The 23,955-nt window shown below is 44.1% G+C and overlaps 1 protein-coding gene across 1 annotated transcript; it reads right to left on the bottom strand.

Annotated features, from left to right (window-relative positions):
- Positions 1-2,036: 2,036 nt before the first annotated feature.
- Positions 2,037-16,555, bottom strand: CACTIN (cactin, spliceosome C complex subunit). Its single transcript, XM_085885909.1, has 9 exons — positions 14,909-16,555; positions 12,434-12,529; positions 12,190-12,335; positions 10,699-10,861; positions 10,398-10,515; positions 5,340-5,529; positions 3,681-3,803; positions 3,284-3,585; positions 2,037-2,907 (listed from the first exon to the last, which is right to left on the bottom strand). Exons 1-9 carry the CDS (start codon positions 16,307-16,309, stop codon positions 2,417-2,419), a joined length of 3,030 nt encoding a protein of 1,009 aa, XP_085742035.1. The 5' UTR covers positions 16,310-16,555; the 3' UTR covers positions 2,037-2,416.
- Between the last annotated feature and the right edge of the window lie 7,400 nt (positions 16,556-23,955).

The following is a 23,955-nucleotide window of genomic DNA, read 5'->3' as shown; positions in this document are numbered from 1 at the left end:
CACAAAAAAGTACATGGACGGTCAGACTGAGCTCATTCTAATGTCCAACATCTCTGACCTTGTTGGAGGGTGGGGGACACAAAAGAAGAGATGCATTATTATTACAGAGTAATGGGGAAAACTCATATGAACGATTTCAAAGGACCTCTCAATCTGATAAAACTTAGTGTGGTATTCTGAATCAGCCAAAAGAGATCAATTGTTGTCGTTTATATAAATAACTCTCTTTAGTCTATAGCCACCGTTACGTGTGAAAAAGACGGTGTGCTTGTGGCACCTTCAGTCTCAAATTAATATATGAAGTGTGTATTTATGTTTTACCCCACTCATGCTAAGTGAAGCGAAGGAATTGGTTCACTTCTGTCTGTCCATCTGTCCACAAACGTCAGCTTCATTTCTGTTGAATATTATATTTTAAAAATGAACCCGGAAAACAAACCTAGAGTTAAGCAGTACTTTAGTTTTGAATTCGTCCCAATCACACATGCGCAGAGAGAAGAAAGATTTAAAAAATAATTGATCTGTCTGCCTACAAGGCAGTCAAACAAAATTGAAAATCATCCCAAACAGGAAAACTTACTGTTTTTAAGGACATTATAAAGGACACATACAACAAGAATGAATAGCTAATGTAACATGTTTAACTATAAGGGCACTCGGTAGAGCGCATACCTCCGCCACGTATTGTCTGATCCACGAGAACATATCGGGATCAGTACATTTTTGAAATATCATGCTCACGAGTACGGTATCGTTTTGGGCCCTATCTCTCAATGTTGAAGAATCACTTGAAAAATTATCAGATCTGGATCCAGATCTTCATCAAAATGTAATCAATTCTTCCTTGTCACACACCCAACCTGTCCACCAAGTTTCATCCGAATCCATCCAGAACCTTTTGAGATATCATGCTATATATCATTTTTAGTCCAATCTCTCAATGGTGAAGAATTAGTTTTAAAATTCTAGTAGTCGGATCCGGATCCGGATCTTCACCAAAATCTAATCAGGTCCTTGTCACACACTGAACCTGTCGACCAAATTTCATCTGGATCCGTCCTCAACTTTTTGAGATATCCTGTACACAGAAAGACAGACAGAAAGGGATGAAAGCATAACCTCCTTCACCTTTGGTGGTGGAGGTAATAAGATGGTGTATAAAACAAGTGGTAAGGTGGTGGCATAAGTTGGTGTATAAGACATTCTCGGCAATAAACTTCCGGATGTATTTTTCCTACGACCTTTAAAACCTTTATTTTATTTTAATTGGATCATTATAATTCTTGAACACTGTTGAACATAAGTTGCCTTTTGACACTTTCAAAAGCCTTCCATTGAGCAGTACGTATAAAACATTGCAGCATTTTTGGTCATAATGACCAATCAATCAAATTTTTCGCTCAGAGATTCCACCCATGTCCATCCCATCCATCCATTGGGACCATACTCTGCAACAAGCATCGGTGCTGCCGAATCAGTCTCCTGGGCTATTGGGCACAATCCTGGATGGGTCACCACTCTGACGCAGGATACTCGAATGGCTCAATCATTCCAGCAAGCTGGTACTAATTTTGCCAACCTCGGAATGATGATGGGCTAAGTCAACCCCACCTGGTATTAATTCAATGGCCAAGCAGGATTTGAACTCAGAACCCTAGGATCCCAAGCTCAGCACCTGAACCATTTAGCCAACACCAGGCATGCCCATGTCCTTGTTTCTCAAAACAGCGCAGGGTAATGTTTTCATTTGTTTCAGTCAGCCTTTTGTCCCGGGATTCTCTGTTCACATCGTTTAAGATACATGTTGCCGTCTCCCGCCTTCTCTCATGCGCGAACTGTTCAGCCCGATTGGTAAATTCCTGGGGGTAACCCAAATTGAGTCGCAAATTCGTTTCAAGAGACCGATGGGATACAGATCCTGTCCAGGAGAAGAAACTGTTGTTTTTTTTTCCCCGCTCGAACGTCGTCTCATTTAATCTTGCCCATTTGTGAAGCATATTGCTGTGGTGCGGCAGGTCTGTGTTTGCGATCCCATCGACAAGATATTATTACATTTTAATATGAAATGAAACAGCAACACAACAGCAGGTAGTAGCTTCAACAGGAGCAAGTTGAGCTTCAATTCCAAATGCAGGTAAGTGATCACTAAATCGGTGGGGTCTGAACACACCAGGGTATGTACAATTATGGTGGTTACACCACTCAATATGGAAGTGGGTCCGAGGTAGGGAAGGAAAGCAAAGTAGAAAAAAACATCCAAAACTGTGCACTCTTGCTTACAGTAGAGGTGTGAGAGAACAAAATAATATGGCTGGAAACACCAAGTAAACTAGCCTTGGCCTCAATGTCACCACATGGTTTTGAAGAGCCCAAAAATCGCGCTTTCTGATGGATTGCTTCACAAACATTGTCCATTCTAGCGCCGGTATCGAAAACGCTTAAAGTGGAACCACAGTTGGAAAATAGAGTTTGCAAATTGGCAGCGGAACCCATGCCGGTGCGAATACTCCCATTCGCGGTTCACGATCTTGAACGCAATGTCCTCGTATGGAGGACCTGCCCGGAAACGGAGTATAGCAAAGTCCCGGTTGTCACTGCACGACTCCAGGAAGTATTGCGGCGTGCTCTTCTTGTCAATCAGGTCAGGGTAGAAGATGTTGAACTTGTAGCCTTGCACTATCTTTGGAGGCGGATTGTCAAAGTCATAGTGTGTCTGGTTGTACTTGTTCCACTCGAACCCAGTGTGAACACGGTTGAAAAAACGAGGCTTGCGTGGTCGGTATTTGTCTGACCACAAGTAGAGACGATCGGACACAGGAACCTCCACGCTGAATCGCGACTCGTCCGCGCACATGCCTTCACGAGCATGCCGCTCAAACGCCTCATCTGCACTTTCGTCTGCACGTCCTGTAAGTAGAAAGACAGAAAACGTAAGAGGATTAGACAGGTGGAAGACTAATAAAGTAACAGTAAAGGTAAAGGCCTTGTTCTTTTATCATAATGTTATAAGGATAATGAGATTTAACATGATTGGGCAAGTGTTAAATATTTATTCACAATTTTGTTTCCTCATATTTCTATGTCATTTTAAGGACTGTGTTGCAGCAATGAAGAAATTGGTAGAAAAATTGCAAAATTTCATGAGCAATTATTACACCATTTCCTTCATGGCTACATAACCTCAGCCCCAAAATTGATACATGGGCACCAGAATATATAAAAGACTTCATGTTAGGTAAGCAGCAACATTGACCAGCATGGAATGCAAGGCAAGTCCTCTTACCTGTGGCCAACAAACGGCTTCGAACGAAATCTAGCCGAGCTTCATCCTCATCAGGGTCACGAATATCTGCATCTGAGGGCAAGGCTGTTGGGTCGAGGCGAGGAGGCGTGTACCCACCAGCCTCGCACTCTTCCATGCTTTGCTCCAGAACATCTTGTTCTGTCAATACAGACTCAGCACCGGCTGCACCAGAATTGGTGTCCCCAATTTCTTCACCGACAGCTGTACTCTGTTCCTCCGTACAAGATTCAGCGGATTCCTTCACTTCAGTATTTCCCGAAGGAGTCTTGTGTGTATCGGGTCTGGGAATAGTGCAAGAAATGTGATTTTATGACTGAAAGATAAAGTGTCAAAAGGTTAGACAAAATTTTGGGATTAATCGATCATAAAAGCTTACGGAGTATTTTCTTCCTCTTCTTCCGTTTTAATTATGGGGAAGAGTGGAGCACTGGCGACTCCCTGCTCCTGCTTCAGCTTAAAGAGCTTCTGTCTGAGCACAGCCTGGTGACGCTCACGAAGACTGCATTCACACAAAAATAAAACTTAGAGTTGAGCCATTAGGTTGAAACAAGCAATCAGCAACATAAAAAAATAAGTTAAAAATAACAAGATATATATGCAGTATAGCTGAACAAGCAAATGATCAGCTGCCAGAAGGTGCAAACCATAAAGAACTTGCCTTCACAAAGGTAGCACATCTGTTCTACAGGGTTCCGCACAGAAAACCAGGAAATTTGAGATTTTGAGATTTATTTTGCCGTATTTTACCATTTTGAGATCAGTATTGCCGCATCAATAAACTAACATATAATAAAGTGTATCAATATTTTACACTACATCTAAGTTTGCTTTTGTTTTGTTTGAAAATAATGTGCATCTTTGTTTTACACTACATCTAAGTTTGCTTTTGTTTTGTTTGAAAATAATGTGTATCTTTGTTTTACACTACATCTAAGTTTGCTTTTGTTTTGTTTTAAATAAACTACCACATTTCCTGGTTTTCTGTGGGGCACCCTGGAGATGAATTATTCAGACTAGCAGAATACACGTCTGATGGGTGATCTTGTTCAAAGTATGGAACACGTTCTTCTGACACACACCTTTATGTGGGAGATGTATAGGCAACTGACAGTTGCCTCAATCGCTCCCGAAAAAAAAAAAATCCATAAACCGGGCTACGTGCATGAAGCAAAAACACTTTCTGCTTACAATTCAAAACACCTCACTGTACTGGAAAACGTGGGGACAGGAATACTGCACTGTAAATGGTGGGGACCTGTAATAGCCTTTCCCACCTGAAGCGGCGCTACATGATACACATTTACATAGAGAATTTACATCGTTCCGCACCCCCCCTCCACCCCTTCCCCCAAATCACTGGCAAGGATTTAAAAAAAAAAAACCCAACAACATCCTGATGCACTCATTGGGGTCATGCTGATCCTATGTAGCAAGTCTGGATGTAATCGGCCCAGAACTGTAAGAAGAGTAGCGCGACAAACAAACGCACGCTCACAAAAACAAACAAACACCGGTCTGTGAATTAGAGGAAGGATTATAGAGAAGATATTATTTACTCAAACGTTATTCCAATAAAACCACAGAGCAATATTTGAAGTTGAAACTGTACAATACCTTTCCAACATCGTTCAAATAAAAAGGGGTGATGTGGTGCAGTCTGGCAGATCGTTTCTCCTATACGCCCATCCCCACCACCTCCTCCTCACCCCTCACCCTTTCCCAAATGAATTAAGCTCCATGAAAGAAGAAAAAAAAATCCTGTTTTTGTCAAAGTCCTATTTCCACCATATCAAACCTCCTATTATTATCAATGCCATTCACACCATGCTTGGGTTCTTCATACGGAGCATATCTAACTATCCTTACATGGAAAGTTCACCAAATGATGACCGTTCAGCAGTTCAAAAGAACATGGGCTGCAAAGGACATAATGTGCAGATAACAAACATGCTATTCTCTATGAATTAGTCATTCATGCATTTCATGTATTCATTGAGGATGAGGCGACACGACGCACACGCGCACATGCACACACCGTGCACGGGCCATGTAAGCCCTGAGCTGCTGCAGAAGTGACTCCCAATAGCCAATGTCAAGTGCCTGTCCACTGGAGATCTTGTTCTCAATCTGCGCATTCAGTGCCTGCAGCTGCCCATACGACTTGCCCTTGAAAACACCTTGAACATCCCCGCTTACAGACGGGTTGATTCCCTCTCGACGATCACCTGCACATCAAAAACACATCACCGTAGCTGCTGTTAACCTCTGGGCATGTTGGCTATGGTCCAAAACAAGTTTATAATCATGTCATTGCTGCAAACAGTGCATTCTGCATCATACCCATCTACTGGACACAACACCCAACTGAGCTTCCTCAGAAATGAACACCGAAACAACCAGTCGACTCCACACACAAACAAGAATAAATGCAATTCAGTTGAAATTATTTAAAGATTTATTAAATTTTACGTGAATTGCATCATAAAAGAAAAAAAATCATGACCGTACCTGTCGGCTCTCAGGCTAAATTAGTTTCAATTAGAACAGCACACTTCAACGTCGGGATATACCTCCGCACAACATTATACATACTTTTACCAAGTTTTATTGAAATACCTGAACCCAGATTCAAAGAATTAAACAATTCTGCCTGCCAGAACATGCGTCCGATCAGGTTAAAATCTAAAACCTATCTTCCCAATCACTACGAGATCATAATTGTGAAGGTTCACATCGATCGATGAAACATCTGAAGATAATTTTTTTTTTTTAATTAGATTTTCAGTCAATCCAATATGGCTGCCAAGCGATATGACCTATCAATTATTCATGAACACCCTGGTATCCCCAAGGTTTGTGGAACATGTGTGTGAAGTTTCCCCTCGATCTGTCCAGCCGCTCTAGAGAAGGTTTTAAAAGTTTATTCTTCAAAAAAAAAATCATAGCTGCCAAACCATATGACCTAGTACGACGTCATTGGTGGACAACATTTTGTTCCTCGTGGAAAGGCAATCATACCTTTGAAGTTTTGCCTCGATATGTTCAGCCATTTAGGAAAAGAAGATTTTTGAAAGCTTTTGTGTTAAAAAAAAAATATATATATATATATATATATATATATATATATATATATATATATATATATATATATATATATATATATATTGAAACGCAAGAGAAACTTACCACTTGTTTGAAATGTAATAAAATTGTAACAGTTCAAAATAAAACAAACCAACAAATGCTAATTGAAACATTGGCATTTTATTGATGACATGTCAACTTTTTGACCAAGATACACCATCTCATCAGTTTGTTCTACAGTACAGAACAGCACAGGGTGCAATGTCAGTCCCCTTTCAATAGCGTGTGTGGCCACCATTGTTTTGGATACAGGCAGTGCATCGTCGGCGCATACTGCCTACCAGTCTTTGGATGATTGCTGCTGGATTCTGTCCCACTCAGTCCTCAATGTCTGAAACCATCTGACTTCGGACCATCTGCCTGTCCTGCCTTGCAGTGGTGACTCTTGGCCTCCCTGATCGAGGTCTGTCATCTGCAGAGTTGTGGAGGGTGTCTCTGTCCACCAGGGCCGATATCATCTGGTGTGAACAGCCAAGGCGACGTGCCACCTCACGGTAGCTCAATCCGCCTTGCAGTATGCCCAAGGCACACTGCCGTTGACCCCTTAACAATTGTGGCATGTTGATTGAAATGCCAACTTTGCACTGGCTTTTTTAAAGCCAATATCAAGACATCATGTGCAGCTCATTAAAATCATCCTGTACCCCTTGGCTAATCACTGACAGTCAAAACGGCTGTTCAACAGCTGTGCTATGAAGTGACCATTGAAGGTTCAAGTGACCATCCGTGACCGTTTTGTCTGACAGTGAGGACACCATTGTCCACAAATAAGTTCACACATTTACTACACGCAGTGTTATTGTTGATATTTGAAGGTTTAAAAGGTGGAGTTTCTTTTGCGTTTCAGTATGTATGTATGTATGTATGTATGTATGTATGTATGTATGTATGTATGTATGTATGTATGTATGTATGTATGTATGTATGTATGTATGTATGTATGTATGTATGTATGTATGTATGTATGTATGTATATATATATATATATATATATATATATATATATATATATATATATATATATATATATATATATATATATATATATATATATATATATATATATATATATATATATCTGCCGAACCACATGACCGATGACATCAATTCTGCAACCCCCCTCCCATACAAATTAGCCCCAAATGTCCCTCAAAATTTTTTATACTGATCGGATAAAGCGTTTGACATATGCAATTACGACATAACAGCGAAGCCACCTGTGACATCATCAAAAAAAATATCACTTATTTCCCAAGGGGAGTACTTGACAGGTGGCAAGTTTAAATTTTCTCCATGGAATGGTTTCAGAGATAGAGACCCAAAGTATTTCCTTTTTTCCAACATGGCTGCCACACCACGTGACCCATGACATCACAGTTATCAATAAAACATTCTACATGAGTCGACGCACCATTCGTGAAAGTTTTGTGTCAATTGCAAAAGCGGTTGAGGAGAAAACGAGAAAATTAGCATACGGTTGTACATACGTACGGAAGGATGAACACAAAAACATGCCTCTGGTGACTTCATCAGCGGAGGCAACAAATTCCAACTCCAAGGTATACTGGTGTGTGGATTATACGGTATTTCACCACACCACACCACACGTTACATAACCACAGGGGGCAAAGTTATCAAGAAGATACCAAAAAAACATTTTTTTGCAAATTTAATTAAATAGATTTAATTACATTTATTTTGCATATTTTACCTCGAAACATAGATTCAACAAGAAGAGGTACCCACCCGCACCTTGTGTGGAAGGAATTTAGAGTTAAAAAAAAAAGAGAACTAGGTAAGACTGTATGTACAATTCCAATTAATTCATCACATATAATTTAACAGGCAATGATTAGAACAATATCTAAACTAATAAATATGTGTACGAGCGTGTTCGCCCCCGGAACGGCTCGGCCCCGGGAGGCGTTCGCCCCCGGGCGGCGGCCGGCCCCCAGAACCGCTCGGCCCCCGGACGGCGTACGCCCACGGAACCGCTCGGCCCCGGGCGGCATACGCCCCCCGAACCGCTCGGCCCCGGGCGGCGTACGCCCCCCGAACCGCTCGGCCCACGCCCCCAGAACCGCTCGGCCCCGGGCGGCGTTCCCCCCCGGAACCGCTCGGCCCCGGGCAGCGTATTTGCGGAGGTGGTGCTCCTCATAATATGGTGTTCGTTGATTGAAAGCATCGGTCAGCCTTTCCTCTACTACTGAAAAATCAAGCATCAGCATTTGCAAAGCGCCAAGTTCCATCACTTTTTGGCTGGTCATTTGTGTAGATGTTGAAGTGTAAGGGAGCATGCACACTCCCTTGAGGGAGACCATTCTTCAGCCTATGCCATCTGCTTTGTTTGCCATCCAACTCCACAAAGAATATCCTGTTCTCCAGTATACTTTCAATCCGCTCTGTAAGGCGAATATCCTTTGTCAGATCCAAGATCTTGCGAAGCAGACATCTGTGGTTGACTGTGTCATATGATGCAGATCGGTCAACAAAGACTACACCTGTCACCATTCCTTTCTAAAATAATACGTGTGATGGACAACATCAAATGGCAGTCGCTCGTGCCGAAAACGCCAAGCATGCGGATCTTCAGCGTGGAAGGAAAGGATGTCCGAGACATTCGGAATCCGAGTGAATTTTTCATAAGTTGGTGGACGCTAAATATCTCTGTCTCCTTCATGAAGAGTAGGCGAGCCATCTCCGGCGGTGTGAAGAAATTCCAAATTCCTGCCCTGACTTTTGTGTCAGATTGGCGACCTATCCAGGATTGTAATCCTAACCAAAGAAACTGCTTTGGCAGAACTGATGCTGTTTGTATAGCATGGTGCAGAAGATAAGACATCAGGAAAACATTCAGGCTTGAATAAAACGTGGTAGATTAAATCCAACATTGCTCCCAAACTTCACAGGATTCGATCTTGTTCAATATTTTTGAAAATCAAAGATGATGTATCACCTCACCCTCCACCCTCCCCAACCCCACTCCACTCCCTCCACCAACCCTCAGACTTAAAAGCAGAGAAGAGACAAAGGAAAAGGTGTTATTGATCTTTAAAGACCGAGTGATGTTTGGTGGGAATGGTTCACAACACAAAGTTGTGACAATTCAGTAGTTTCATAGTCGGCACAACGTTAAGGGTTTAAAGAAAATCCTAGACGACCCGTGAACCTGTTGGGTTCCCGTTGTGACAGCGGTTGATGAAAATAAATCATTTCAAGAAAAAAAAAGATGGCTCCAGCGAACTATACCGCTGAGGTTGTTTGCATTGATCAAATTCTCCCTTAGAGTACTTGCCGGAATTGGGAATTTATTTTTTAATAATTATTTTCGTTGCCCGATTTGAATGAAACTTGATACTACACACCGCAGGCGAATGGTAAGGTGGCCCTAATTTTTTTGCACTATCGTGTACCGTTTTGGCTGCATTTCGAGAACATACATACAAGATGAGAGTTTTAGTAATACATCTTCTTCTTCTTCTTTCGGCTGCTCCCGTTAGGGGTCGCCACAGCAGATCATCCGTATGATCCGCATAATGATTTGGCACATGTTTTACGCCGGATGCCCTTCCTGACGCAACCCTGGTCGCCTCTTATGACACAGGGATATGGTACACCTATTTTAACCCAGGGTATACACCGGCCCAGTATACTGGTACTCATTTCGCCGACCTCGGAAGGATGACAGGCTGAGTCAACCCCCTGGTGTATTAATTCAGTGGCCCAACGGGGATTGAACTCAGGACCTCTTGGATCCCAAGCCGCTGCCCTAACCACTGCGCCAACACCAGGCTTGGTTTTAGTAATATATAGAAGATATAATTTTTTTTTAACTGATTCAAACCCTATTCTGGTCAGGTGGTAAAGGGTGAGGTGTGTAAACAGAAACAGCTGGAAAAGCTCAAGATTTGAAATTCAAGTTCAGTTCTCGATTGTTTCGGTGTTGTACCAGGTCCAAGTCCCAGCTCTGCTTGAAGCTTGCGGAGACGAGTCAGCTCGTCCTCTGTGATGATAGTCATATCTCTCCAGAAGTCCACGTTCTTCTCCTGCTCGAGCTCTATATATACCTGGACAAAAATGAAAAATAGACTTGGTCCCTGTACATACTTCAACAGATTTGCTTCAACAGTTCGTAATAGATTGCATCAGGGCTCCGCATTCAACAAATACCATAGTTTAGACATAATACGTAAAGTCAACAAGATGTTGACTTTTTAACCACCGTTTGGATGGCATGTAGTTGAAGATACCTGGATGTCCTCCAACAAGTCCTCCAGATCTGTGAGAGCAAGTCCTGCGAGTACACTGTACGGTTCATGCATCTCCAGGGCCAGATCATCATCCTCGGCACTGATATACTTTGCCAAGAGGTCTATGGGCTTGGCACGCCCATCTTTGATTCGTATCTTGGACCTGAGATAGGATGTAATGGGTGGATGAGAATAAATAATTAACTGGAGAGTTCCTGCCCCCCATGCCATGTGAGAAAAAAAGGAGATGGGCGGAGTCTGCAAGCATCAAATTTGTTTGGTCAAGATAATGTAATCCATCCATCCATTGGGACCACACTCTGTGCAGAGCGTTGGTGATGCTTAAGCTGTCTCCTTGCCTGTTGGGCACAATCCTGGACGGGTCGCCACTCCGAAGCAGGATAGCAGCGAGCTGGCACTCATTTTGCCGACTTCGGAAGGATGACAGGCAGACTCAACCCTACCTGGTATTAATTCAACAGCAGAGTGGGATTTCAACTCAGGATCCTAGGATCCCAAGCCCACCACCCTTACCATTAAGCCAACACCAGACATATGATAATGTAATGTTGTAATATTTTGTCCAAGTACTACTAAACTGAAAGGTTTATGAAAGTGACAAGAAGGTGATTTGTGTTCCACAGCATTCAAATATATAATTAAATTGAAAAAAAAATAAAAAAAAGATTTTAAAGGTTGCAGAAAACAAACAGACATTCAGAAGTTTATTGCCATTGATGCAGCATCTTTTATACCAACTTTACCAACACGTTACATCCGTTATCCGTGCCTGTTGTTTGTGTCCTTCATGATGTTCTTAAAAACAGTAAGTTTTGCTGTTTTATGTGGAGGGATTTTCAAATTTATTTGACTGCCAGACAGGCAGACAGAGTAAAATACTGCATTTTACTCCTCTCGATGCCTGGTGTTGGCTTAAAGGTTAGGGAAGTGGGCTTGGGATCTGAGGGTCCCGTGTTCAAATCCTAACCCTGTCATCCTTCCGAGGTCAGCAAAATGAGTGCTAGCATACTGGAATACTGTATCGGAGTGGCGACCTGTCCAGGATTGTATCCAACAGCCAAGGAGACTGCTTAAGCAGCACCAACGCTCTGCACAGAGTTTGGTCCCAATCGATGGATGGATGGATGGACTCCTCTCTGCGCATGGGCGATCAGGACAAAATCAGAGCCAAAGTACAGTAAGCTACAGGTTTGTTTTCCATTTCATGTTCCGATTTTTGTCCAAAATATAACTTTCAACTGAAATGAAGTCATTCCTCCATCATAAACTGACGTTTGTGGAGACAGACAGACAGACAGACAGACAGACAGACAGACAGACAGACAGACAGACAGACAGACAGACAGACAGACAGACAGACAGACAGACAGACAGACAGAGTAGAGCAATTGCTTTTTGCTTTGCACGTTCAGGGTAAAAACATACAACACGGCCAAAGCAAGCAATATCCAAGTAGACAAGCAACAGCACCTGAGTTTAGCCTGCTGGAGGTGGAATGAGTCTTCCTGCTCCTCCCACTGCTTGAAATGCTCAGCTTCCTTTTCACGCTGCAGCAGCTCGAGCTCCTGCTCCCTCAAACTCTGCTCACGTTCACGCTCCTGCCGCAGCTCTTTTACCTGCACGAAGGAAAAACTTGGTTTACACCGCTTTCGCAACAACATCCATTGCACGAGTTTGCCAAAAATCTGCCTTTCTCACACTCGCACTGCTCTACCTTCTGCAGCTCCAGCCGGTTTTCTGCCTGGATACGTTTGTTTCGATCTTTCTTTTCCTTATCGCATAGGTGTGCGATGCCTTTCTGCTCCAAAGCCTGGACAAACACACACCTCGTCATTTCAGAGATGAAAACCAGGAACATCATTACACGTGCATAAATTATGACGTGCAACCGGTGCCAATATAATTGGAGGACGAGAAAATGATCATGGCAAGATACAAGCAACTGGTTTGTAAATACAAATTGAAAAAGAGGAAATAAAAAAAAATAAAAAAAAATCTAGTTAGTTGGCTTAAAAAGTAAAGAATCAATTCAAATGTATGTGAATGAAGATCGATGACAAGCACAAAGCAGGATGGTAACATACATGTTCCCAATTGCATCGAAAGTTACAAATGGTGGACAGGGAATTAGGTTACACCCCCACGCTTTCATCTCTGACAACACAATCCCATGAAACTTGGTGTTCTTAAGTCCAGATCACAGCACGTTTAGCAATGTACGAGGAGGTTCAGCGTGGAAAAACAACCCTTCCAAGCATCGAAAATTGAATCATAATGTTGTTGCAGCATTTGACATAACCACATCTGTAATGCTCAGTTCAATGTCAATCGCAGAGGAGATGCATTGCCCAACTGAGGAGACAACGATGGTGCTCGTACTGACTTGCCGCTACTACTACGTCTCCGATGCCACGACAATTTGGAAAAAAAATTTCAGGGTGTCGACAACTCGCCTACTCTTCACGGAAGACACAGTGGGATATTTTACGTGCAGCAACAACCAGTCTTGGCAGACATGTCCTCGAGCACGACGTCAATGCGAAGCACCACGGTGATACTTTAAAGCCGTGTCGAGATTCAAACCCATGATAGACAGCTCAAAAGCGAGTGATTGTGCACACCTAACGGCTATCTTGTCAGCCCATCCGATACAAACTCTCTCAAGCAAAGATGAACAATAATTGAATGTTTAGTTGGTTCATCCCAACTAATTTAGCGATTAAACACATGCAATCGTACCACAATCAAGGAGTCACCATCGAGCTGACCAACATAAACTGCAGTATATCAATAAAAAGAGCGTTTCAGCAATTCATCTCAAAAAAAGTTATGGATGGATTCGGATGAAACTTGGTGGACAGGTTGGGGGGTGTGCGACAAGGAAGAATTGATTCGATTTTTGGTGAAGATACAGATCCGGATACAAGTGTTTTTATTTTTATTTTTCAAGTGATTCTTCATAATTGAGAGATAGAGCCAAAACAATATATCGCACGATACTTCAAAAAGTTATGGATGGGTTATGAAAAAAAAAAAAAATAAAAAAAAATTGGTGGATGAGTTTGGTAGGTGACAAGAACAAGTCGATTAGATTTTGGTTACGATCTGGATGCAGATCCAACCTATCAGTGGGATACAAAATGTAAACTGTTCAGCCTGGTGTAGGTATGCGCTCGTCATTTCAGAGATGAAAAATGTAATACCCGAGGAGAGGGTATTTCATTTGGGTCTGTCTGTTTGTTACTTGCAAAATCGAATATTTTTTTTCACGTATATTGGTTCGTCGATTTTGTTATCCTGCCTGTCTGCCTGTCTGTCTGTCTGTCTGTCTGCCTGCCTGTCTGCCTGCCTGCCTGTCTGTCTGCCTGCCTGTCTGCCTGCCTGTCTGCCTGTCTGTCTGTCTGCCTGTCTGTCTGCCTGTCTGCCTGTCTGTCTGTCTGCCTGTCTGCCTGTCGCCTACATGTCACGATTCTAAATCGATCATCATGAAACATTATCGAGTTGTAGAGGTGGTCTCAACTGAGAAGCCCATTGATTTTGAGGTCAAAGATCATCTTGAGGTCAAATTTCTGAAATTGACATTTTTCATCCGATTTACTTGAAATTTGAACAAGATTTGCATATTGCGTCACTGAATTAAGAAACCAACTATTTTGAGATCAAAAGGTCCAAGGTCAACTCAAGGTCAAACTTCTAAAATCAATTTTTATCTGAAAAATCAATTTTCATCCGATCGACTTGAAAAGTAAACAGCAATTGTGCAGGACCATACTGTGTGCAGAGCGTTGGTGCTGCCTAAGCGGTCTCCTTGGCTATTGGGCACAATCCTGGACGGGTCGCCACTCCGACACAGGATACCAGTAAGCTGGCACTCATTTTGCCGACCTCGGAAGGACGACAGGCAGAGTCAACCCCACCTGGTGTTAATAAAACAGCAGAGGGGGATTTGGACTGAGGATCCTCGGATCCCAAGCCCACCACCTGAACCATTAAACCAACACCAGGCATACCTTGACCTCATAATGCAATCAGTTCATCTTTGCATTATTATACAAATTGTACTTGTACCACGTTTGACTTGAATCCCTCCAGCCGTTCTCAAGTTATCGCGGACGGACGGACATACGGTGACTTCGTCAGCGGAGGAATAAAATTCATTTTGGTCGCATCGGAGGAAATGCAATATCACCTTGTGCCAAAAGAAAGTCCCTAAAAGATTGTTGTCCCCAAATGGATTGTCGGCATTTGTGTAGCCCATGTATTCTTCACTCCATCCCATACGTTGTCTCCGGCGTCTCTCCTTCGCCTCCCGCTTGGCGAGTCGCCGTGCACGCTTCTCCTCGGGGGTCTCCAACGCCTTTACGACTTCCCTCTCTCTCTTCTGCTCCTCCTTCAGCCTCTTCTTATCAGCTGCTGAAATGGAGGACGTTCTTGCACTTCTGACTCCAGAAGAAGAAGAAGAAGAAGAAGAAGAACGAGATCCTGAAAAATGTTGGCGCAAAACAATCGCACGATCCTCTTCAGCCTTTTGGGGATTCAAGTACGTCGAGTCTTCGTCGGTGGCCAATTTGGACCTCCGAGCTTCACAGACCGGTGAAGATGATGGAGACCTACGCCTGGTCTCTCTCTTCGTAGTCCTCTCCATTGAGACCCCTCTCGTCCTGTCACCCTCTTCTCTGAAACTGTGCCGCCTCATCTGTTCCTCTTCAGCCTTTTTGGGATTCGAGTACGTCGAGTCTTCGTCGGTGGCCAATTTGGACCTCCGAGTTTCACAGACCGGTGAAGATGACGGAGACCGACGCCTGGTCCCTCTCTTCGTAATCCTCTCCATCGAGACCCCTCTCGTCCCGTCATCCTCTTCCCTGGAACTCTGCCTCCTCATCTGCTCCTCTTCTTCCGTACCGCTGCGGCATGATCCTGAAGATCTCCGCTTTCGATTCTTCCTCTCCCCCCTCCTCCGTGCATTCCCCAAATCACCATCTTCCTTCCGCCTCTTTCTTCGACGTCTTCTCCCTTCTGAAGAGGATTCTGAGCCGTGTTTGCGCACGCTCTTCCCGAGTCTTCTTTCTGTGGACGAGGACCGACGCTGCCTCCGCTCTTCCCTTTGGAAGCCACGTCTGCCCCTCTCACTCCCAGACGAATCCTCGCCGTTCCTTGCCAATTTCCGCCCGCCTCGTCCTCTGCTCTTCGTCCCTGTGGAAGAGCCGTCGGTTTCTCCATCAACCTCCATCACCTCGCCGGGGATCCTCCGCGAAGATTCACTCCTCCTCACCTCATCAATCCGCCTCTTCTCTCTGCGCCCATGAGACCTCTCGTCGAGCTCTTCCCTCGCACTTCTTACATCATCGTCGTCGTCGTCGTCGTCATCGGTACACTCCTCCTTCCTTAAATACCTCCTCCTTTCACGAGACGAACCGCGCGAGATCATTTGTCGGCCACTTGTACCTCTTTCTCTCCTCTCCCTCTTCACGGACCTTCTTTCGTCCTTTCTCCCCTCACCGCTTCCTCTTCTCCCACGAGTATCCCTTTCGCTCACGCTGTCCGACTCGTATTCCCAGTCCGTGGATGACCTGGACCTTACCGTCACCATATTATCACCTCTTCCTGCCGTCCCCGCGGCCCAGCAATGTTGGTGTAACCAGCGAACGGAAAACCTCTCTTATACTCGTTTTAACTCCGTGCCTCGTCGCTACTACCACACTTTTACCTCAGAAAACTGTCATTTCGGACTCTACGCCGCAGTTCAAATGTTACGTCACGTATTTATCCACAACCACAATGGTTCGTCCCTGACTGAACATGGCGAACTACTACTACTTCCTTTACTTCTTCTTCTTCTTCGGTCAACGTCAAGGCCTTTTTTTAGAAGACGACATAATGTATAGTTACGGTTGTGTGGTGAAAATTTTAAATGTATTTATAACTCGATGGCTGATAGTGATAGGTGTGTTGTTTAAAATATATATATTAAAAAAAAAAACCTTCAACATGGCGCTAACTATACCGTCATGGTCATTGCATTGAAGGAAAACAAATTTGTAATTACAGCGCAGTAGGTGGAATTTACAGAACAGCAATATTAAACAACACATACTTGGTACAACAACCGAGCGTAGCAATTTGTAGTTAGGTCACGTGTACATTTCCAAAAACGTCGTTCGCCTGCACAAAATTATTGCTTCAAGCGACGGTTGTCATCTATTTATTACGTATGCAAATATGATTCTCGCAACGGGGGTGTGTCTTTTCACAATGAGCTTGCAGTAGCTTAAGCACTCAAGCAAGCACTCCAACAAAACGGTTGCTAAGGAACGGCTGGCTTGGCAAGCTGATTACCCCGCGAACGTGAAGCGAAGAGCGGGATGAAGCATATCTTACTGGATCTTTGAGACGTAAAGCGGAGCTTACGTGCCCCCTCTTCACAGGGTCTTAAACTCTAATTTGGGGTTAAACTTCATGAGGATGGTCTGACCGATGCTTCTCAAGCACAGATTTAAACCGATTTCACGCGTCACTCAGTCACGTGACTGGGAAGAGAATTCCAATTATTTATATAACTAGTACGTGCCCGTACGTGCAAAAAAAAAAAACTTTCAAACCGCGTGCCAGAAACAACAGCCACACAGGCCGTTCCTTCGCTCTCGCGTACCCGTACGTGCGTGGCCGTACGTGCAAACCAAAAAAAAACAAAAAAACTTTCAAACAACCACACAGGCCGTTCCTTCGCTCTCGCGTGCCTGTACTTGCGTGGCCGTACGTGTGTGCCTGTGTGTGCAACCCCCCCCCCCCCCCAAAAAAATAAAACTTTCAAACCGCGTGCCAGAAACAACAACCACACAGGCCGTTCCTTCTCTCTCCCGTGTCTGTACGTGTGTGGCCCTACGTGCAAAAAAAAAAACAACTTTCAAACAACCACACATCCCGTTCCTTCACTCTCATAAACGATGACTGGATTGGGGCATTGTGTTTATCTATAAATGCACATAAGAAATCGAGAAATTATTAGAATAGAGTAAGTCATTACTATGCGGAAGTCCGTACGTTGTAACCCGTAATGGGGAACGCGGATGAGGATCTCTTCCCCATCGGCCACGCCTATGTAGCAACGTGTGCTGTCATTGATTTGGTAACTAAATGGCCATAACTTGGGAACCACTTGTCCAATTAATATCAAACCTTGAAAAGGCACGTACACAGGTCCCCAGCAATATACCTGGCAAGTTTCAATTAGATCGAACCAGTGGTTGTTGAGAAACAGTGGTCACAGACACACAGACACACACACACACACACACACACACACACACACACACACACACACACACACACACACACATTTCTGGAATTATGGATAGAAAATTTATTACTTGCATTCCCTTCCTTCACTCCCAACCCGCCGTCTTCTCCTCATGATTCAATCATCCCTGGTTTTTTATTGTTTGTGGTTCCGGGAAATAAACCCATTAGTTTTAAAAGCTGAAGGTTTTCGTGTCTCTCCTCATGACCCACGTGCGCGTTGTCCGCCATTAATTCAGAATGTCGTCTGAGGGAGTATAATGCCAGTTCGGCTCATCCATCCAGCGTTGGCGTTAACTGACCTGGACATGATAATACTTACACAACATTTGTCCAAGGTAGATAAACCCCTTCGGGAGAGGGGATATTATTTGGATTAATATTGTTTTCCTATCATTAGTGTTGTTCTTACTTTTGCTATTAGAAGCAGCCTTGGAAAAATGCCACAATTACCTATTTTAACAAGGATTTACACCTTAAAATGGATTTCTCCAAGGTGGATAAACCCCCTTGGGGAGGGGGGCAAGTGAAGTCGTTACAACCTCCAGTGTATGACCCTCAGTCCTACCGTCAAGTTTGGTTGAGATTGGATAAGTAATGACCGAATGTATCATGATAAAAAAAAATAGTCAGACTTTCACTTTGCATGCTAATTTATTCTCCAAGTTTGCTTTTATCTGCCTGATGATAAAGGTTGCCTCATTTCATGCAATAATAAATTCCTTCAAATTTGCCGAAATGCAAGAGTAATCATCAACAGAAAGCAAATTATTCTTCACAGATGACGATTACAGCTGTATGTGGCTCCGACCTCGATGCCGGACCATTGACACAGCAATTGGTTCATCTCTGTCAGTCTATCCATCTATCTGTAAGCAAGCATCAGCTGATGAACGAGGAACAACTTATTTAAATTGGATATTATATTTTGAACACAAATCGGAACACGAATAGGAAGAGAATTTTCTCGTTTTTACCATACTTTGTCTCCGAATTCGGCCCGACCACACATGCAAAGAGAGGAGTCAGGTCAGGTCAGGAATGGGAGCAGCGCGTCGCTGCGTCCACTTTCCGCCGGTACTCCAGGGGCCTCCTTCTGGCCATCCTCCAGGCAGATGCCTGACCCATCTCCATCTCCTTGAGATGCCGATCAACCTGCTGCAACCACGAGGCACGTGGTCTGCCCATTGGCCTCCTCCACTCACGAGACTCCATCGCTGAGAGAATCTGGTGAGCAGGATCAGCATCAGGAAAACGAGCCACATGTCCATACAGACTCAGCTGACGCTCATGGACTATGCAGACAACAAATCTTATTTGAGTCTCTCTCAGCAACCGCTCGTTGGACACAAAGCCCGACCAGCCAGAGACAAGGATTCTCCGAAGAGACCTGGTACCAAAGGAATTAAGTCTCTGTCTCAGATTCCTGGTCAGAGTCCAAGTCTCACATCCATAGAGCAAGACTGGAAGCACCAAGGACCTGAAGACTCGGACTTTCGTCCTCCCGCACAGGTACCGGCAGCGCCACACCCAACGATCCATTGAATCCATGACTCCCCCCAGGCCCGACCCAGACATCTGTTGACCTCTGACTCACAGCCAGCAGAGAGATGAATATCACTGCCAAGGTAAGTGAATCTCTCAGTGACCTCAACATCCTCACCACAAACAGGCACAGACTGGATAGCAGCATCCACTGTCATTGAAAGCCTGGGTCTCAGTTTTGACTCAAGAAACCCGTAATCCCAGTGGCTCCGACTCCTCATTCAGCACCGCGAGGGCCCCCAAAAGGATTTCTAAAGTCTCCACAAAGATGAGTGCATCATCTGCGAAATCAAGGTCAGAGGTCTTGACATTCCGAAATGATACACCACAGCTTGATCTCTCCAACATTCTCCCCAGAATCCAGTCCATACAAGTGCTGAAAAGTGTGGGGGCCAGTACACACCCCTGACGAACTCCAGTAACAACTGAAAATAAGTCAGAGATGGTATCACCACATCTCACAGCACTCTCAGTACCAGAGTAGATTTCAGACATCAAATCGATCAGTTTTGGTGGCACCCCACGAAGACCAAGAATCCTCCAGAGGACATCCCAATTCATTGAATCAAATGCTTTAGAGAGATCAACATAGGCTGCAAGCAGCCCCTGCCGAGACTATCGTCTGCGTTCGGTGTGAGGACCTGAAGTGCAAGGATACGGTCAATCGTTGACCTCTTTGGTGTAAAGCCTGACTGCTCTGGACGCTGGTGCTCAAGCAGATGGTGGCGAACCCTATCAAGAATTATCCGAGCAAAGACCTTGCCTGGCATTGAGAGCAGCGTCACCCCTCGGGTAGTTGTTGCAGTCTTGGCGATCAGCCTTCCCTTTCCAGAGAGGGACAACAAGGCTCCTCTTCCAGTCAGTTGGGATGATGCCTGTGTTCCAGGCAGAGCACAGAACTGCATGTAACGACACGAGTGCAGCATTTCCACCAGCCTTGAGAAGTTCAGCATGGATGCCACAGATCCCAGGAGCTTGACCCCATTTCAACCGGTTCACCGCAGCCCGTGTTTCCACAAACGAAGGTGGACCACAGTTGATTGTAGGGTCAGCAACAGGGATTGAAACACCCCTGACATCCAACTCGACAGCTCATGGATCAGCCTGCTACAACCGCTCAAAGTAACCAGCCCAGCGGACCTTCACGTCAGACTCCTCTGTCAAGAGCCCACCGCCTTCTGCTCTACCTGCAGTACACTGAGGGATGGGCCTGGATGAACGCAATGCAAGAATTCCCCTGAAAGCAGGACGAGAATCCCTTGACCACAGGTGATGCTCTACCCCCTCACAGATTCCTCACACATAGGCCTCCTTGTCCACCCTTAGCGCACGTATAGTTTTACGCCTCAGCTCCCGGAACAGCTCAGCTCTGCTATTCAGCCTGGTCCTGCGACTCTGTTCAATGGTATCCAGTGTCCCTTGAGAGACAAAATTCTTCTTCACCCTTTGGTGAGTTCCAAGACATCCACCGTCAACATCAAGGATGGTGGTCTTGAAGGCACTCCACAACTCTTCATGATCTCGCAAAGCACCCAGTCTCCACAAATCTCCACTCAGCTTATTCACAAACTCCTCAGCTACCCTCTCATCCTTGAGCTTGCCAACGTCCAGTTAGGCTGGGATAGTACCATTCCCCTGGATTTAAGGTGCAACTTATGAGTTGCTACAACAAGCCGGTGGTCAGTATTGAGGAACTGAGCACTCCGGTAGACCCTGCAGTTCTGGATCATCCTCCAGCGACCATCAACGAGCACATGGTCAATCTCCTTTGCCACACCGCCAGCATTGGAATACCAAGTCCATCGATGAGTTTGTGGGCGCTGAAACCATGAACCAGCCACCCTAAGTCCATGACTTCTTGCAAGTCAGGGAACTTAGTGCTATTCAGGTTCATAGTTCCTGACCCATGGGGACCAACACACACCTCATAACCATCCCTATCAGTTCCAGTCGATGCATTGAAATCCCCCAAGACTAGAAGTGTATCTCGTCTGGGGCACTGATCAACCACAGACTCGAGTGTGGCGTAGAATGCATCCTTCACGGTGAGGTCACTCGCCTCAGTCGGAGCATAAACAGAGACCAGGGAAATGTCACCTAAGGAGTGACAAATCCTTCGTCTCATAATACGCTCGTTGACCGGTGTTACCTCAATTATCATTGGAGTCAGCTTATTGGACACAGCTACAGCAACTCTTTGAGTATGGTAACCATTAGAGCGACCAGACCAATAGTAGGTGTAACCACCCGCCATTATCTCACCGCAATCCGGTCTCCGAACCTCAGAGAGTGCTGCAATACCGATGTGCAAACGCTTGAGCTCAGATGATAACAGAGACAGTTGATCATCCTCTCATAGGGATAGGACATTCCAGCCACCCACCCGAAGGGACCGCCTCAGGTTAACCTAAGGAGACCGCCGTCTGGTGGACTGCACCTCAGCACCACTCTGACACACTCTCTCGCAATCTGACCCGCGAAGGTTGCACTGTGGTTTCCCTCTTCTCATCAAAGATTGGGGGTCCCGAAGGCTTTGCCCCAAATCCGTCATGCGGTGAGCTGCCCTGCGAAGTGATGCTGCACAGGAGATACTCCCACGGAGTGGGTTTTCAGATATCTTTATGCTTCGAGAATGCTTTGTGGAATGAAGGGTTTTCCGGTGGCCGGAGTGCAAATCCTGTCACCATACTCCTCATAAGAAGTAACCCAACTGCAGGAGGACGTCCGCAGACACAGTTGGGCACCAGATATGGATGGCCGTTGGCTCGCAAGGAGCTCCTCTGCCCTTTGACGGGTTTTGTTTTTAATCCTGCTGGGTGTCCATATCCAAACACCCTCCTCACCACGAAACCTAGTGGAGTTGACGGTTGAGTCGCCGACTACCCGACCATGGAACAGGTTAGTACAGGTTTGCATGATACGTGCAGCAAGTCACAGATCTGATCTGGCCTGACCTGACAATAAGGTCCTGAGAGAGGAGTGAGATAATGTTTTTATTCTGTCTGCTTGCCTGGCAGTCAAACAATATTGAGAAATATTCCAACCAGGAAACTTACTGTTTTTTAAGGATGTTATAAAGAACACAAACAACAGGCACATATAACTCGTGTAACTTGTCAGATATGGTGGTGTAATAGAAACTGCATCAGTGGGGGTAACGTGTTAAATTCCAGAATTAATTAATTTATACAACTTTTACAATGTTCATTTCATTTGAATTAAATTATATACAATGCCAAGAGAAAGCCTACGCCACCTTTCAAAATTTTCACCTTTTGTTCCCTTATAGCCTGGAATTAAATTCCATTAAAATCAGACTTTCCCCACCTATATTTACATATCATAACCCACAACTTCCAAGTGAAAAACTAATTCTACAAATTTCAGAAAATAAATAAAAAATGTAGAACTAAAATATCTTGGTTGGATACGTGACCAACCCTCTTATAATACCAATTGTAAATTAACTCAGGTGTAACCAATCACCTTCAAAATCTCACACCAATTTAATTGTCGTCCACCTGTGTTAAATTGTAGCGATTCTGATAATTACCTCCACCACCGAAGGTGAAGGAGGTTATGCTTTCACCCCTTTCTGTGTGTGTGTTTGTTTGTTTGTTTGTTTGTTTGTTACTTGCAAAACTGAAGATTTTTCAAGTATATTGATTAGTCGATTTTGTTATTCTGTCTGTTTGTTTGTCGCCTACAGGTCACGATTTCAAACTAATCTTCACGAAACTTCACCACATGGTAGAGTTTGTCATAAGGAAGAAGCTTATTGTTTTTGAGGTCAAAAGGTCAACATAGGCCAAAGGTCAACAACTTAGATGAGATTTCTAAATTCTTCAATTTTCAACGGATTGACTTGAAATTTGAAGAGGATTTATATATCAGGTCACTGACTTCAACCACCAATTATTTTAGAGGTCTACATCGACCAAAATGTCAACAAAATGTCAACAATTTCTAATATTGAAGAGAACAACAACATCCGACTGACTTGAAATTTGAAGAGGATTTATATATCAGGTCACTGACTTCAACCACCAATTATTTTAGAGGTCTACATCGACCAAAATGTCAACAAAATGTCAACAATTTCTAAAATTGAAGAGGAGTCTAAAATTGAAGAGAACAACAACATCCGATTGACTTGAAATTTGAAGAGGATTTATATATATCAGGTCACTGACTTCAACCACCAATTATTTTAGAGGTCTACATCGACCAAAATGTCAACAAAATGTCAACAATTTCTAAAATTGAAGAGGAGTCAAAAATTGAAGAGAACAACAACATCCGATTGACTTGAAATTTGAAGAGGATTTATATATCAGGTCACTGACTTCAACCACCAATTACTTTAGAGGTCCACATCGGTCAAAATGTCAACAT

This window comes from Eptatretus burgeri, chromosome 6 (assembly GCF_056783735.1).
Source record: "Eptatretus burgeri isolate ZD-2024b chromosome 6, Ebu_testis_v1, whole genome shotgun sequence".
In the NCBI taxonomy this organism is placed as follows: domain Eukaryota; kingdom Metazoa; phylum Chordata; class Myxini; order Myxiniformes; family Myxinidae; genus Eptatretus; species Eptatretus burgeri.
Note: the sequence above shows the minus strand (reverse complement) of the source record. Positions and strands in the feature narration are given on the sequence as shown.

Coding starts and splice junctions, on each gene's coding strand:
- CACTIN (XM_085885909.1), bottom strand. CDS start 16,309: ATGGTGACGGTAAGGTCCAGGTCATCCACGGACTGGGAATACGAGTCG. Junction 12,530..14,908: donor GGACTTTCTTTTGGCACAAG/GTGATATTGCAT, acceptor GTGTTTGTCCAG/GCTTTGGAGCAGAAAGGCAT. Junction 10,862..12,189: donor CTCCAGCAGGCTAAACTCAG/GTGCTGTTGCTT, acceptor ATCCTATCTCAG/GTCCAAGATACGAATCAAAG.